This window comes from Bos indicus, chromosome 19 (genome assembly GCF_029378745.1).
Source record: "Bos indicus isolate NIAB-ARS_2022 breed Sahiwal x Tharparkar chromosome 19, NIAB-ARS_B.indTharparkar_mat_pri_1.0, whole genome shotgun sequence".
NCBI classification, from domain to species: Eukaryota; Metazoa; Chordata; class Mammalia; order Artiodactyla; family Bovidae; genus Bos; species Bos indicus.
In genome coordinates, this window is record NC_091778.1 from 52,577,048 (window position 1) to 52,591,661 (window position 14,614).

General features: G+C 62.6%; 1 protein-coding gene across 3 annotated transcripts in view; it reads right to left on the reverse strand.

Moving 5' to 3' along the window:
• Positions 1-855: 855 nt before the first annotated feature.
• BAHCC1 (BAH domain and coiled-coil containing 1) overlaps positions 856-14,614 on the reverse strand; it is a 61,025-nt gene continuing 47,266 nt past the window's right edge. For all 3 annotated transcript variants that reach the window (XM_070773914.1, XM_070773911.1, XM_070773913.1), the window contains exons 12-28: positions 13,536-13,735; positions 13,257-13,393; positions 12,543-12,653; positions 10,254-10,374; positions 9,157-9,448; positions 8,232-8,414; positions 7,837-8,132; positions 7,520-7,627; positions 7,282-7,426; positions 7,079-7,193; positions 6,909-6,984; positions 6,681-6,789; positions 5,816-5,935; positions 5,463-5,639; positions 4,197-5,368; positions 3,837-4,073; positions 856-3,231 (exon numbers count right to left, since the gene is read on the reverse strand). In XM_070773914.1, coding sequence (XP_070630015.1) covers positions 3,025-3,231; positions 3,837-4,073; positions 4,197-5,368; positions 5,463-5,639; positions 5,816-5,935; positions 6,681-6,789; positions 6,909-6,984; positions 7,079-7,193; positions 7,282-7,426; positions 7,520-7,627; positions 7,837-8,132; positions 8,232-8,414; positions 9,157-9,448; positions 10,254-10,374; positions 12,543-12,653; positions 13,257-13,393; positions 13,536-13,735 — 3,806 coding nt within the window. In that variant the 3' untranslated portion in view covers positions 856-3,024. The remainder of the gene's footprint in view (positions 3,232-3,836; positions 4,074-4,196; positions 5,369-5,462; positions 5,640-5,815; positions 5,936-6,680; positions 6,790-6,908; positions 6,985-7,078; positions 7,194-7,281; positions 7,427-7,519; positions 7,628-7,836; positions 8,133-8,231; positions 8,415-9,156; positions 9,449-10,253; positions 10,375-12,542; positions 12,654-13,256; positions 13,394-13,535; positions 13,736-14,614) is intronic.

The following is a 14,614-nucleotide window of genomic DNA, read 5'->3' on the forward strand; positions in this document are numbered from 1 at the left end:
AACAGGGCATGGTCAGGGCTGGCCCGGGGCAGCCCCAGAATGGATGGGCTGGCAGCGTGTGCGTGCCCCTGTGCGAATGGCTCGCAGCTCCTGACAACCCTGGGGTCACAGCCCCACTACCCACACTTCTCTGCCCTGACCTGAGCTCCCCTCATTGGGGTCCCAGTCTCAGCTGAAGGGGTCCTCCCCAGGAGGTCTTAGAGGTGGAGGGAAAACAGCGCCCCCCTAGCTAGGGTTCCTGGGGGGCCCTCAGGGCTGCAGCCTCACTGAGCAGAGCTCTCTGGAAGGGGGGCTCACACTGAGATGTACCCCTGCCCAACATCCCCCAGGCCCTGATGGGGGCCAACCATCCATTGAACAATCAGGACTGCTGTTTGAGTGTAACTCCTGCATAGCTGAAAATATTTGTCAAATGAGTAAATTCATGCCTTCTGTGAGGAGAGAGCGTCTGCTGTCCGGTCTGCCCAGACCCCCCCCTCCACTTTGGGGACCACCTTTTCTCCCATGCCTGTACCTTCTCCTCCTCCCTTCCAGGGGCACCCGGCCTGGCCACATGTTCAGGCTGGACATCTGACCCACCTTGGGAGAGATCTATCAAGAGAGGGACCCTTGTCCTGGCAGGGGGGTGCGTCTCAAAGCCAAGGTCACTCCAAAGCCATTTTGGTCGCATGTGTCTCTCAAAGGCCCAGCCCCCCAATTCTAGGCTGTGCTAGGCTGCTGCAGGGTAGGCCTGCCGTTGCCCTAGTCCCTTGTCTGCTGAGACCCCGGCCTCTGGGGCCTCCAGGGAGTCCCTTTGGAACACACACATTGGACACTGGGGTGCAGTTAGGATTCTGGACCACTGAAAACCTGTACAATAGTTTATATATTTATTCTTAAGCAAGTTATCAATAAAAAATTTAATACTAAAATGCCTTTACATAGAGTTTGCTGTTCATAAAACCTTTGCATTTTTTTTTTGTTTGTTTGTTTTTAGTGTTTACATTGAAAAAAAAAATCAACCATCCTCTTAGTTTACACATTTACATGAGTCGTGCTTTTGCCAGGTTTAACCACGGGGCGGGGCTGCGCTGTCCGTGCGCACACGGACAGAGGGGATGGGAAAAGAAAGCAAAGGACAGAAATCCACAGACGAGGGAGAAGAACCGATGGGAAGGCGGGAGGGCCAAGAAAAGGCTGCCTGTTTTGTTCCTTCCTGCCTTGCAGACTGGGGTTGGAAGTAGCCTCAGGTTCTGGTTTCCGCGGCTGGACCTTCCCCACATGCGCCTTGGCAACCGGCCGTGTCCTCTCCAAGGCATCTTTCCACTTCCCCAGCCGCCAGCAGGACCTTGGCCGCCGTCTCCAGGACGACCACCAGGAATGAAATATTGCACTCGAGCCGAGACAAAGGGGAGAGTTGGGGTGGGAGAGGATAGCTGGGGTGCAGGGGAACCCCTCCCTGTCCCTGTACTTTCCTTGGAACCGCCAGGGCAGGGGAGGGGCCCTCTGGGTGGGCGGGGTGATTTCCTGGTTGCAAAGAAAAGGGGGCCCAGGCACCCGCCGACTTGTTTCCCAGGTACCTGGTGTGGGTCTGTGGGTCACACGAGAGCCCGTGCGAAGGAGCAGTGGCTAACTTGGGGGGCCTTCCTGGGGCTCTCAGTGAGGCCAGGGGACCCTCAGTGTGACATGGGAGCATGGAGCCCTCAGTGCGTTTCTTGTGGGGGAGGGAAGGGCTGTTGGGTCATGGGCCTGGCTTGCCCTGCCTGTCCCTCTTGGCCTCAGGAGAAGCGAAGGGTGATGTGTTCTCCGGGGTTACTGGGGTGGTGCTGAGGGTCTGGGACACCCATGCAGCACAACGGTAGTTACGGCGCTGGGCAGAGCAGCGCTCCTTGTACCCGAGGCTGGGGTGTGGGCAGGAGGAACCCTGCTCTGGGCCCCAAGCACTAGCCTGCCAGGCCATCAGCCCTGCCAAGTGGCTGCAGAAAAGGCCCGCAAACCTCCACATGAGCTGGGGAGGGCCAGTTCCTTTCCTGCTCAGGGTGGAGGCTGGGCAAGCTGATCATTGAAACGGAAATCAGAAATTACTTGGAATATTCAGGAAATAAAATCAAAACATCACCCTTTCATATTGATAGTTTGAAACATTTGTTCATTTTTGCTTTGTTATAAACAGAGGTAAGATACATATGGCTGCAGTCACACTTTTGGGCTGGGGAGCCTGCTCCTGGCTTCCCTTCTACCCGCCGAGGGACTCTTATCATCAACCTCCCCCAATACTTTTTTCCCAGGAGATGAATTAAAAGGAAATAAACTCGAGTGTGACTTCCATCTTAGACAGTCCCCCCAAGAGGTCAGCAGGTATAATCTAGGGTTCTGTCTGATCCCTCCTGTGGCCTCTGGCCCCTTAGACCACGCCCCAGCTGCCTCTGTCGTCACAGACGCCCCAGTTGGAACTCAGCTAGGCTGAGGAAAACAGTGCATTTTCAAAGAAAACCCCCCAGAACAAAATCTCTACACACACACATACACAGACACACACACACACTCACCCACACACACCCTTGTCACGCGTGTGGGGAAAAAAAAATCCTTTTCCACTTTTTTCCATAAAACTTCCCCGCAAGGAATACAATATTTACATAGAGAAATAAATAGACAACACACCTGATTTCTGCTTTCCCTGGTGGGAGACAGTCGGAGGTACTAGGGAAAATATGGCTTGGATTCTAATCTCTCGTGAACTGCCGATGCGGGAAAACAGAGAGGGCCGGCGGGTCCCAGTTGGGGGCACGGCTGACCCTCCGCAGCAGACGGATGGGACTGGGTTCCGACGCCTAAAAGCTCTCTCGCTTTCCAGGGAAAATAATAATAATAAAAAAAAGCCTGGATCTTGCCTTGGTGGGTTTGCATATTTGCTCAGACTCGCCCCTCCGAGGTGTGGGCCAGCCTCCTACTCAGAAGCGTGGGGCTGTGTCCTCTTGTGCCTGTGGCTTGCACGCCGGGCACCGCTGGGTGGGTGGGTCACCTGTGGCCATCCGCGCAGAGTCAGCACAGAATGGGCACGCCGTCAGCTGTCACCAGGCGCCCCGTGGTGGGGTCGTAGGTGCCCGCCAGGTAGTAGAGGTCCCGTCGGTCCTGGTACTTGCGGCTCCGTGTCATCTGCTCATACTGCTCGCGCCCTACGACCTGGCACTTGTGGGAGATGGTCTGCACGTCGTTCTCGTCCTCATGGCAGGACTGGTATAGCGCGTTCTGCCGGGGAGCGGGGTAAGGAGCGCCCGGGGTCAGGTCTGGCCTGGGACAGCACACCCCACCCAACCCCAGGACCCTCAGTTCTGGATAGGATTGTAACCGTGTGGCGCGGGAGCCAGCACCTGGAGCCCCAGCAGGCGGGCAGAGTGGGAGAAACACTTTTTTCTGCACCATCTGCAAACACGGTTCTCAGGGAAGACAGGACAGTGTGCTGGGGGTGTTTAGGGTCTTAGGTTGATTTGGGCAGGCAGGGACCAGAAGGTCTGCTGTAGGGGGCACTGCTGAGGGCAGGACCTGCTTGGTGCTACGTGCTGCCGTGGGTCACAGCCCCCCACGAGGTGAAACTGTCACCCACTCCACTAGGAGTCATAGAAGCAGTCGGGGAGGGATCCAGGTGGCCTGGCTCTAGGCCTGAGCCCTCAGCCATGTTACTCCCTGTGGGGCTCGTGTGACCCTTGGCGCCTTGAGGTGTGGGGACAGGGAGGGGGGATGTTCATTCCCCTTCTTCCCACTGGTGCTAGTTTGCTAAGATACCTCTTCCCAAGGCCCCCCACTCTGAGCCTGCCCAGACCCCCAGGACCCCTGCCCCCACCAGGCGGCCCCACCTTCCCGTCGCTCTGCCGCTTCCCCAGTTTGGTCTCCTCCGGATGGTAGAACCACTTGACCTTCACCACCATGTTGCTGCCCCACGACTCCCACATGCTCTCGATGCGGCCGATGTAGGGCAGGTTGGGCCGCCCGGCCGACAGGAAGACCGCGCAGTCCCCGATGCGAAGCGTCTCCTTGCCCCGGACGATAGCCTTGTAGAACAGCTTCCTGGCCTTCCCCTTCATGCCACGCCTCTGCAGGAGACAGCCAGGGGCACAGGGTGGGCAGGGGACACAGGCCGGAATGACAGAGAGACAGTGTGCAGGAGAGACAGATGGCATATCTTGAGGGCGCTTGCGCAGGCCAGGCCCACCTACCTGCGTGGGGTTCCCCGACCACTTCCAGAGCTGCCGGGCGGGCAGGAAGGCTGAAATCTTTGGCCGGTTTTCCACGGAGGGCAGCCGCTGCCTCCGGGACAGCTCTTTGGCTTTGGAGAAGCTCAGGGCCTCCTTGCGCTTGAGCCGGGGTCTGTTGCCGCTGGGGCCCGCGCCCGCTCCCCCACTGGCCACGGCAGCCCTGGACAGGAAGCAGCGCTGGGCATGTGGGTGAGGGCCGCCCCCCTTGGAGCGCAGGGCCTCAGGCTGGGCCAGGAGGGCGGGCACTGGGTGGGTGAGGCATGTCTGCAGCAGCAGGGTGGGGTCCTCCTCATCCGAGGTGTAGGAAGAGCCCTCGTCATCCGAGGAGCAGAGGCTGGAGGTGGACAGGGAGCCCGAGGAGGAGGAGGTGGATGAACCCGAGGACGAGGAGGACACGGACAGGCGGGCGAGGAAGCGGGAGGGCACACCGGGTGCCAGGCCAGGCCCGTCCTCCTCCTCATCTGAGTAGGAGCTGTGGCAGTCGCTGTCGCAGGGCAGCGGGTACTCAGCCTGGCCTGCGAACTTGCGCAGCGCCAGCCCCATGGACAGCGGGTGGACGGGCGCCCGCCCCTTCCTGTCCTTGCCCATGAGGGCCGGGTGCCCGTAGCTGGGGCTGGGCAGGGGCCTCCCTGGCCTGGGTCCCGAGTCCTTGTCGCCAGCATGTAGCGCCTTGCAGTTCTTGCTCTTGGGGGAGGTCACGCCCTCGTGGTCCAGCTTGACCAGGAACTCGCTGCCCGCCCGCCGCCGCCCGCCCTTCTCAGCCTCGGCCTTCTTGGCCCGCAACAGTTTGTGGGCACCCCCGGGCAGGCCAGGCCCAGCCCCGCCAACGAAGGGCGCGTAGGAGCTGGCCAGGCTGCTGAAGGAGTCAGCGCGGAAGCCGTTGCCGAACACGGGTGGCGCCACACTGTGCATGGGGAACAGGGCCTCGCGGGCCCGCAGCTTCTTGGCGCTGCCGTTGAGCTGGAAGAGGTTCTGCAGCATGCCCGGCCCCTTGCTGCCTGCTGCGGCCACTGCCTTCCGCTTGGTCTGCGCCACCGCTGACCAGCTCAGCAGGGGGCTGCCCCGGCGGCCCAAGAAGTGGTCTGAGGCACCGGCGGGGGGCTTGGCACCAGAGGTCAGGAGCTCTGCTTTGCCTGGGGAGAGGCCAGGTAGAGTCAGAGAAACCACCCGCCCACCCTCCCCGCCCCCACTCCTGAGGGAGTTCCCCACCCGAGGTCCTGTGAGTACCAGCTTTGTCTTTGCCTGTGGATTTCTTCCCGGAGGTCTTTGAGGCTTCGGACCCGTCATGAGCCTTAGGAGACAGGCTGGGAGCAGTGGCCTCACTGGGCGGGGGCGCCTCACAGGAAGATTTCTTGGTCCTCCGGCAGCTGCTGGACACCAGCAGGGCTGGCGAGGGCTCCGTGCCTGCAGGGTGGACCAGGGGCCTCAGTGCTGTGCCGCTGGGGCGACCTCTTCCCCGTGAGTCTCCTCTTGGGAGACCAGGGAGCCTATGTCTGGACCCAGAAGAAGCCCGCCGAACTCCAGCTGTATGGGCTGACCCAGGAAGGAAGAACGCCACCCTAGAGGGCCCCGGGGCTCACACTGGATCTTGAAGTCCGGAGGCAACAGCCTGATGTTGGAGACAGCGATGTGGCCAGTGTCCCCATCATCAAACTCCACCACCACGGAGTCCAGGTCCTCTTCCTCATCACTGGAGGCACCTGGAGACAGAGCCCACCTAAGCATACTGCCCTCCGCTCCGTGCCCAAGAGGCTCTCCCAGGTGGCCGGGTGGCCGGGACAGGAGAATGATGGGATGGGCTCCAGAGCGCCTGACAAATGATGCTGGGACATTCTGCTCCCTGATCACATTTGACCTTGGAGCTGCCGTGGCAGCCAGGAGCAGCCTGCCTCCCCTCCACCTCCTGAAGTGCCGCCAGAGAGGCAATATTACCGCCATCCATCACCGGCATCCCAGGGCACACACGCAGGGACACAGGGCCCCCAACCTCCCCCTGTGCACAGGCTTACGGATGCAGACACATGCCTGGCTGAGGCCTGCCAGCCGATTTGCCCACCCACCTGTCCAACCCCAGGGTCCCCACATCCTGTGCCAAGGGAGCAGGGAGCGGAAGGATTCACCCCAGTGCCCAGGTGACCAGTTCATAACCCTCAGGTCCGGGGCTCTGGGGCCCCTCTCTGCTAGGCCTTCTGGTCAGCCAGAAGCTCCACCCTGTCCCTACCTAGGCAGCCCCTCGCCTTTTCCTGTTGACCAAGGAGCTGAGGTTATCATCTGTCTTATCCGACCCGCTTCAGCCTGGGAAGCAGGGCTGGTAGGAAGCCTTGCTTGAGAGACAGGGTTCCCCCGCCCCGGCACCCTAGGGGTCTTGGAGGGGCCTCTGGTCTGTAGCTTTGCCTGAGGGGAGGAGTTGATGGGCCTCGGTGGGGGTCCCCGGGTGGCGCTCACCTCGCACTACATTGCCTGGATACAGGCAGCGGGACTTCTGGCTCCAGTAGGCACAGACCCTTGTGCCAGGCGGGAGGTACCGGCTGGACTGTGGTCGGACATCCAGAACCTGCGGGAACAGTAGTTCGGCAGCCGTGAGCGGGCTGGCCAAGGGGTGCCCAGGAGGGGCTGGGTGCCGTCAGGCCCACCTCCCTGGGGTGGTGAGCCGAGCAGGGGCTGTCCCCTCACCGCCTCCTGCAGCAGCTGCTCCAGAGAGTAGATCCTTTGCCGGTTGCCTCTCTCTCCCTCAATGACGATGCTGTAGCTGGGGGTGGGGGGGTGCATGGCAAGAGGTGCATGAGACAGGCTTGCAGACCCCTCTGCCCACAGCCCTCCCTGCACACACGCTAGGGCCTCACATGTCGGGGGGCTGCAGGGTCCTGACGCTGCCTGCGTACAGCAGACTGTCCTCCTTGGGGATGAGCACAGGCAGCCCGTCCTGCAGGTCCTCCTTATGAATGGTGCACGAGCGTGCTGGGGAGACCAGGGCGTCAGTGCCCGGCCCCCCGCCTGCCTACCACCGCCCCTCCCTGATGCTCTGTGCCCGCTCCTGGCCGCTCACCCAGGGCGGCGCTCTGCTCGGCGCTCAGGGGGCCACTGGCCTCCTCCTCTTCCTCGTCCTCCGAGAGGCAGCTGCTGTCCTCAAACTCAAAGTCGTCCTCCACGGCAAAGCTCTCCAGCAGCCGACTTACCGCCCGGCCCTTGCCCTGGGGGCCAGAGGGGTCAGCTCCCTTGGGACGGGTTGGGGGGTGGGGGGATCAAGGCCGGTCGGTCTCCTGGGGTTGGGGCAGGGATGCTACCTGTTTGCCAACGGCCTTGGTTTTCACCTTGCCCGCCTTCCGGCCCCTCCCCAGGATGGCCTTGGCATTGCGGGGCGACAGGGCGATGGACAGGGCCCCGTTCTTCCGCTGTTGGAGGAGAGGGGTGAGGTGAGGGTGGTACAAACCTCCTTGCCCCCAGTGTGCCCGTGGAGTGACACAGACAGACCCCGAGTATGAGTCCCAGGGTGTGACTTGGTGTAGCAAGTAGAGGAGAGTGGGGTGAGGGTCCCCAAAGGCTTTCCACATCCAGCACCCACCGCCGAGCCCAGGACCCTGGGGCGCCCGCCGGCCCTCACCCGCAGCCCCGGCTGGAGCACGGTGCTCTTGCGCGTGGCTCTCTTGAGGCGCTCGCTGGCCAGCCTGCTGCCCTCCTCGTGGCAGGTGAAGGCCCGGGCGGGGCCGCAGAGGGCTTCCCTGCCAGGCGCAGCCCCCGGCTCTGCCCGCAGGCCACCCTTGGCCTTGGGCCTCTTCTTGCCGGGCCCACCTGGGGGCCTGCGTCCCGGGGCCCGCTCCAGCTTGCTGCCCACCTTGGTCTTCACTGTCCTCCGCTTGACCTTGACCTCACTCTCGGGGCTGGACAGGCGGCAGGCCCCTGGGGAGGCGGGGAGAGCAGGCGTCGCAGGAGCCCCAGCTGCCTTCCAGGGCCCCTACCGGCCCGGCCTGCCCCAGTCCACCCCGGCCCCCTGGGTACCTAGCAAGCTCTGCCTCTCCTTCTTCTTCTTGGCCTTCTGGTTGGCCTCCATCTTGACCACGGAGGAGGGCGAGGGCCCCAGCATGGCCATGCGGGCCCCAGCGTGTAGCACCAACCCGGGCTCCTTGGGGGGTTCTTCTGTCTCCAGCAGACCATCACAGTTTTCACTGTCCGAGCCGCTGTCTGTGGGGAGGTGGATGGTCCAGGTGACTTGGCATCAGAGCAGCGCCATTTTGGGGTACGGCTAGGGGAGTGGATGGTTCATGTGTGCGGATGTATCAGGGGCCGAGTAGATTCCGTCACTGTCCCATGGGGGCTGCTTTGGGGCAGACACCCGGGCCAGGTGTCCAGGTGAGGGTGTTTGGACCAGGAAGGAGAAGGCCTCTCTGACCTCCCTCTCTCTGTCTCAATCTCCCTTTCTTACGCCCTGGACAGTGGGGCACCCACCTTGCAGGGCTGAGGGTCCGCATGCCCGGGGGCAGCCCCTTTCCCTCCCTCGTCCTCCTGCCAGATGCCCTCTGGCTTCCTGCTTCCTCTTCCTTCCCTTTGTTCTTTCCCAGGCGGGACCTGGAGGAGGGGGCAGGGGCTGGCAGAGAGGAAGGATCTATTTTTCCAGGCCCCTGTCTCTGAACATGTGTGTCTGCTGGGGGCCAGATAACCTCTCCAGGTCACCCGGCGGGACACGGCAGGAAGGCCGGCTGGAGCAGGCAGAAGGGCTATTTTTAACCCCTCCTTCCAGGATGCATCCAGCTGTCTGCTTCCTCCCCATGGCCCCCTGCGTGGGGGTGGGACACAGAGAATCCATCCTAGGCCAGCAAGAGGGTCTCCCTGGGTCCGGCACACTCCAAGAGCTCCTGACCACCCCCTGCCCCAGCCCCTAGTGAGCGCGGAGGTCCTGGTCGCACTGCTTGGACCAACAACTTGCCTGCCTCACGAGCTGCGGCCACCGCTGGCTGGGCTGGGAACTTAGGTGCCTCCCTGCCGCCAATGCCGCCATCCGGCTGTGGGTGCCGGGCCGCCCCAGATGCCTTGGCATTCTTGGCTCGTGACAGCTTCTTCCGGATGCGACCCCCTGAAGTGGCCTCCTTCCGCCGGAAGGGGCTGAGGCCAGTGGGCAGCCCCTTGCTCTTGACCTTCGGCTTCAGCTGGGCCACCTTGTGGGCCACAGCAGATGCCAGGTCGCCCTGACTGCTGCTCTTCTTGCACCGAACCTTCTCCTGTGAACAGGCAGGTGGAGGCTGCAGTCACTGGGGACCCCGACCCTGAGCCATGGCCCTGCAACCTCCGGCCACCCTTCTACCAGTGGTAGGTAGGCTTGAGAGGTGGCCTGGCCCTCTCAAAATGACTGAGAGGGCTCTGGCCTCCCAGTGGAGTCTAAACTTGGGCCTGTCTATCCCCCATTTCACAGCCTCTCCAGGCGCCCAACCTACTCAGGTTTGGGGAGGGAGGCCAAGGACCCAAGTGCCTGTCCTGGAGACAGGGACCAGCCTCCTGCTAGGGGAGGGTCAGGCAAGGTGACAACAGGCTCAGACCCTCCTCTCGCCTGTCCCTCCCAGGACCCTATAATAGGAGTGGGGTAGGATGTATCCACTGCACTGAGAAGGAATGGGGGGCCTGGCACCCGGGGGGAGCCCGTCCCAAGGGAGGAACAGCTGTCCTTGGCCCAGCCTCTACACCAGGTACGCAGCAGGTATGCATCGTCCACCTGTGACCAGGGCAGCGTGTCCTGTGACCCACGACACCTACGCGCTCTTTTCCTCTCGCTGGAGCGAGCAGAGGAGGCGGGTGTCGTGGAGCACAACCAGCTCCTCTCATACCTTCAGGAGCCCGCCTCTGTGTGAGGCGTACGAAGCTCGCTGGGCTTCATCTGCTCATCCGAGCAAAGGGACTCCAGCTGGGTGGTGGCTAGGGGTGCGGCGGGGCGGGTGTGTTCAGCCTGGGGCTGGCCTTCTGCCTGCCCCCCGTCCTGTTTGTCTGACGTCCTGCACCTGGCCCAAGGGGAAGGCTGCAGCGGGGACTCACCACAGACGCGGGCTGCAGACCCACATAGGTGCCCTTCTCCAGCCGGCCTCGCTTCTTCGAAGGCTCATCATCGCCGCCCCGCAGCTCAGCACACAGCAGGCTCAGGCTAGACCGCACTGCCCTGGGAGCACGGGGGCGGAGGTCACACCTGGGCACCTGGGCCTCGTGCCCATGACAGGCCCTGGGGTGGCAGCCAGGGCAGGGTGTGCGGTGCAGCTCTAAGGCTGAAGACCCACTTCTCCCTGTGAGGGCCCTGCCTCTTTCCTGGCCAAGGCTGTGTCCCTGGGCCAGGCTCCTCCAAGCACCCAGAACTGCTGGGGCGGGGGGAGCCAAGCCAGTGCTGAGCCCCTGGGGCATCTGCTACCCAGTCGGCCCCCTCTGCCCGCTGCTCAGGGGCCACGGCCCTGCAGCCAGCTGGGCCACTGTGTGACCTGGCCTGTGGCCTCCTGGGCTGTAGCCTCAGTCTTTCTACCTGGAAAGTGAGGGTGCCTTTCACTGTGCCTTTTTACAAGGTAGGGGTGGGATCGTGCCGGTCCCCGGCCTGGCCCTTAAAGAGTCCAAAGGCCAGCAGCTACTGCAATTAGGAAAAAAGAGGGAGTGAGGAAAGTCTGCTGAGAATGGGGTCCACATGAAGCATCTCTACCACGGTCAGGAAAAGGATGGGGGGGCAGTGGCCAGAGAAACTCGTGCCCAGGCTCTGCCTCCTAGCCCCTGGGACTCCCACTGCTGGGCTCAGACCCCTCAGAACTTTGTCCCTGCCTTCAATTCCTGGTCTCAAAGGAGGGACTCTGAATCTCCCCCAACCCGGCTCCCGAGCCCTGGGAGCTGCTGACTCTGAGCCTGGTTCCCTGTGTCCCACAGGTATAACGCTGAGAGCTCTGCTCTGTCCTTGGCCAAACAGGGGCTGGGGGCTGGGCCTCTCACCTGCCCTCTCCCTCCCCACATAGCATTAATGAAAATGAGTCCCAGATGGAGGCCGAGGGCCCTGACCCAGCCCTGGCCTTGTGTGGCCAGAAGTCAACTTTTACCTTCCTGCCCGGAGAGGCCAGCCAGGAAGCCGGCCCGCAGCCACGCGTGGCCCCCGGGCGTTGGCCCTCCCACTTCCTGCCTGGGCCCAACTGTCGGCAGCTACTGCAGGGTAGGGGCCCAGAAGAGGGATGGAAAGTGGAGAGGAGCCCGAGATGGGGAGAGGTGGGAGGGAACCCCAGTCCTTAGGAAGGGAGGGCCCTGGCTTTGGTTTCCTTCCCCTGCCAACCAGGGCCTGCTTTCTCAGGTCAGAGGGGAAAGTGGCCAGATGCAAGCACCAGGACCTGGCTTCCAGGCTCGGGCTGGCGCTTGGTGCCAGGTGGGTCTGAGACAAGTGTGGGGCAGCCTTGACAAGAGGATCCCTGACAGGGCCCCCTGCCAGGCCCTGGCCTTAGCCAGCAGCCCCCACAGTTCTGGCTAGTCCTCAAAGGGAGCCCCCTGGAGCCCCCTCCGGGTGACACCTGGGCAGGGTGGAGGGACAGCGCCGGGAGGCTCCCCCCAGCCATATGGTGCGTCCCCTCCCCCGCCCGCAGCCGAGGCGAATTCCCCTCCCTGTAACCTTCTCGGCATTTGCTAATGTTTTGTGACATAAAGCCCTGAGATTAATTTTTTGCCTCTGTCTTAATTGAAGGAACCATTTAGTGCCGATTTAACTATTATTACCAAATCATCAGGATTGATGCAGTGCGCACACGCCGCGCCAATCGTGTTTGGAGGAACTCGAGGATTTATGCAAATGGGCCTGCCGGGAGAGGCAATTTGTAGCCGAGAAGGACAATTATACCAGGCCCGGGAGTGCGCCAACGACTGCGCCGGGCGGGTAATGGATAATAACCGCGTGCCGGCAGCCGTGCGCAGCACCGCAGCGTGACCAACGACTCTATACGGTGCAGATAAAGAGGCTTTTACGCAACGCCGCCTCGCACTCGTGGGACCGGGCGGGGGCTGGGGCCAGGCAGGGGGTATGCCACCGCCCTGGCCACGGCCAGGTGCGTGGGGCTGGTGTGGCCACGTGCCAGGCCCAGGGGGTGGGGCTTGTATGAACTGAGCTCAGGACCCTGGACACCGCAGCACTCACCACCACGGCTGGCCTAGGGTTCTGGGTCTTCAGGAGAAGCTGTGAGGGGGGGGCTCTTGCGGCCCCAGGAGCCAGAGAGGAGCCCAGCCCCACTGGTCAGGCCTTAAGGGCACCTAGGCCAGCCCAGCCTCATTGAGTAACCTCAGCCCTAGGCACCCCACGGGACCCCTGCACCCAGGACTCACTTGACTTTCTTGCTGTCACTGGGGCGCAGGGCAGGCAGCAAACTGGAGTATTTGCGCTTCCGTGGCCGGCCAGGCCCTCGCCTGGCAGGGCTCCTCGAGCTCTCGTCTCTCCTGGGGACCGCAGGAAGGGTGGTCAGAGGTTGATGCCCTTCCTGGCTCCCTAACAAGTGTCCAGCAGAGGTCACCGCCCTTGGGGGTATGGTGGGAGCTAGCTGTCCCAAGACTGGGCCTGGGGAGCCTGGCCGCCCGTGGAGGGCATGGCTGAGCCAGGGTCCTACCATCCCTGCTTCCCAGTTCCAGCCGTCCTGTACACACCAGTCACGTAAGCTGCCACCACTGCCATGACAAATTTGGAATTTCCTCTGCCCCTCCAAGCCCAATCCTGCCCTGGCCCCTCTCTACCCTCACCCTTTGCCCCACTACCCAAGGACCAGCCTCTGTCCTGCACGAGCCTCTGCTGCGTAATTCTTCCACCCCACACTGTACCGCACCTTGGATTCTCTACTGGGTGACTGCCTCATGGTTCCACTGCCTCTGGAGACCTTCCCAGGCCCCCCGCCTTCTGGCCCCCGCTCAGCCCATCACACACAGGCTTACCCCCGGCCACAAGGCGATGGCCCTGGGCTGGGCCGTGCCCACCTCTGCCCTGAACTGGCGGCGTCTCCACAAGCCACACTCCCACCCTCTCCACCCCACTGCCAGCCTGGGCCATACTCATGGTCGTGCCTGCGCTGCAGCCGGGCCAGCTCCCGCTGCTTCTCCTTGTAGCGCCTTTGCAGCTCCGCCAGCTGCACGCGCATCTCCACCTCCTGCGTGTCCAGCCGATCGATGGCAGCCTTCAGTGGGCACACCTAGTGGGCAGGGGCACAGGGGCCTGTGAGCCCAGCTAGGGGACCACGATGGGGTGTGCGGGCAGCCAGCCTGGGCACTCGAGGCCCCGCCCACCATCACGGCAGTGGGCAATGGGGGCGACCAGGGACCCCTACCACTCACAGGCTTGGTCTTGGGGGTCCAGGTGTCCTTGCGCCGCAGGATCTGCATGCGGGGGGTGAGGGTGGGAGCCCTGCAGGGGTCAGCAGTGGGGGGCTGGGCCGAGGAGGCGGGGCTGTCCAGGTTAGCGGCTTCGACCAGGGACCAGGCTGAGGCCAGAGTGGCCAGGCGCTGCAGGTTGAAGGCCAGCACCTCCTCCTCCTCTGCAGGGGACAGGAGGGTCAGTGTGATGACAGCAGGCCACACACTGTCCCTCAAAGAGTCTCTTGACGTCACCTTGCATCTCAGCGCAGCCCAGGCTGCCCCTCACCCCCAGCCTGCATCATGCTCCCACCCCATACCACCACCTCACCCATAGGCTGTCCGGCTCCCTGAGACACGCAGGCCAAGGACGAGGGTGAGGCGGCCGGGAACAATGAGACGGTCCCTGGTCAGACACCTAGCCCTCGCTTCAGCTCTGGGTGAGGGAGATGTCACCCTCGGCTACCGCGGGCCAGGCCAGTTGGAATGGCACAAGTCCTCAGGACAGTGACCAAACGATTTCGTTAAGGCATAGGGCTCATTGCGCTTCTAACAGCAACTGCCTTGCATTTTTGCTTTCTTCCAGATTCATGAAAACATGGAGTGTCACAGCCCTGGTGGGTGGGGAGGGACAGCCCAGCGTGGGGTCACAGCCCGGCCAGTGGAGGGCAGTATCCATTCATGAGACAGGCCTGGAGTGAAGACTGGGGGCTGAATACAACCATGGGGAGGGGCTGGGGGCAGAGACGGGGGTGGGGGTAGGGCACACGCAGGTGGGCAGATCCTATGAGCAACAGCTGGGGAGGGACCGGCCAGGATGAGCCCTATGGGGTCAGATAGTGTCCCTAGGGCTAGAGGTGTATAGTGGGTAGTCGTGACGTCTAGAACACACAGCCAGTTCTGCCCCTGAAGAAGACCTGAGAGCCCAAACACCCCAGTGCTAATGAGCACACCTACACCCTGAACGTGGCTTCTAATATCCTCTGAAAAAAGGCATCAGCCTTCTTGGGGACATTGCCCAAGAGGGTTTGGGTATGAGCTGGGAACACAGGATGTGCTCA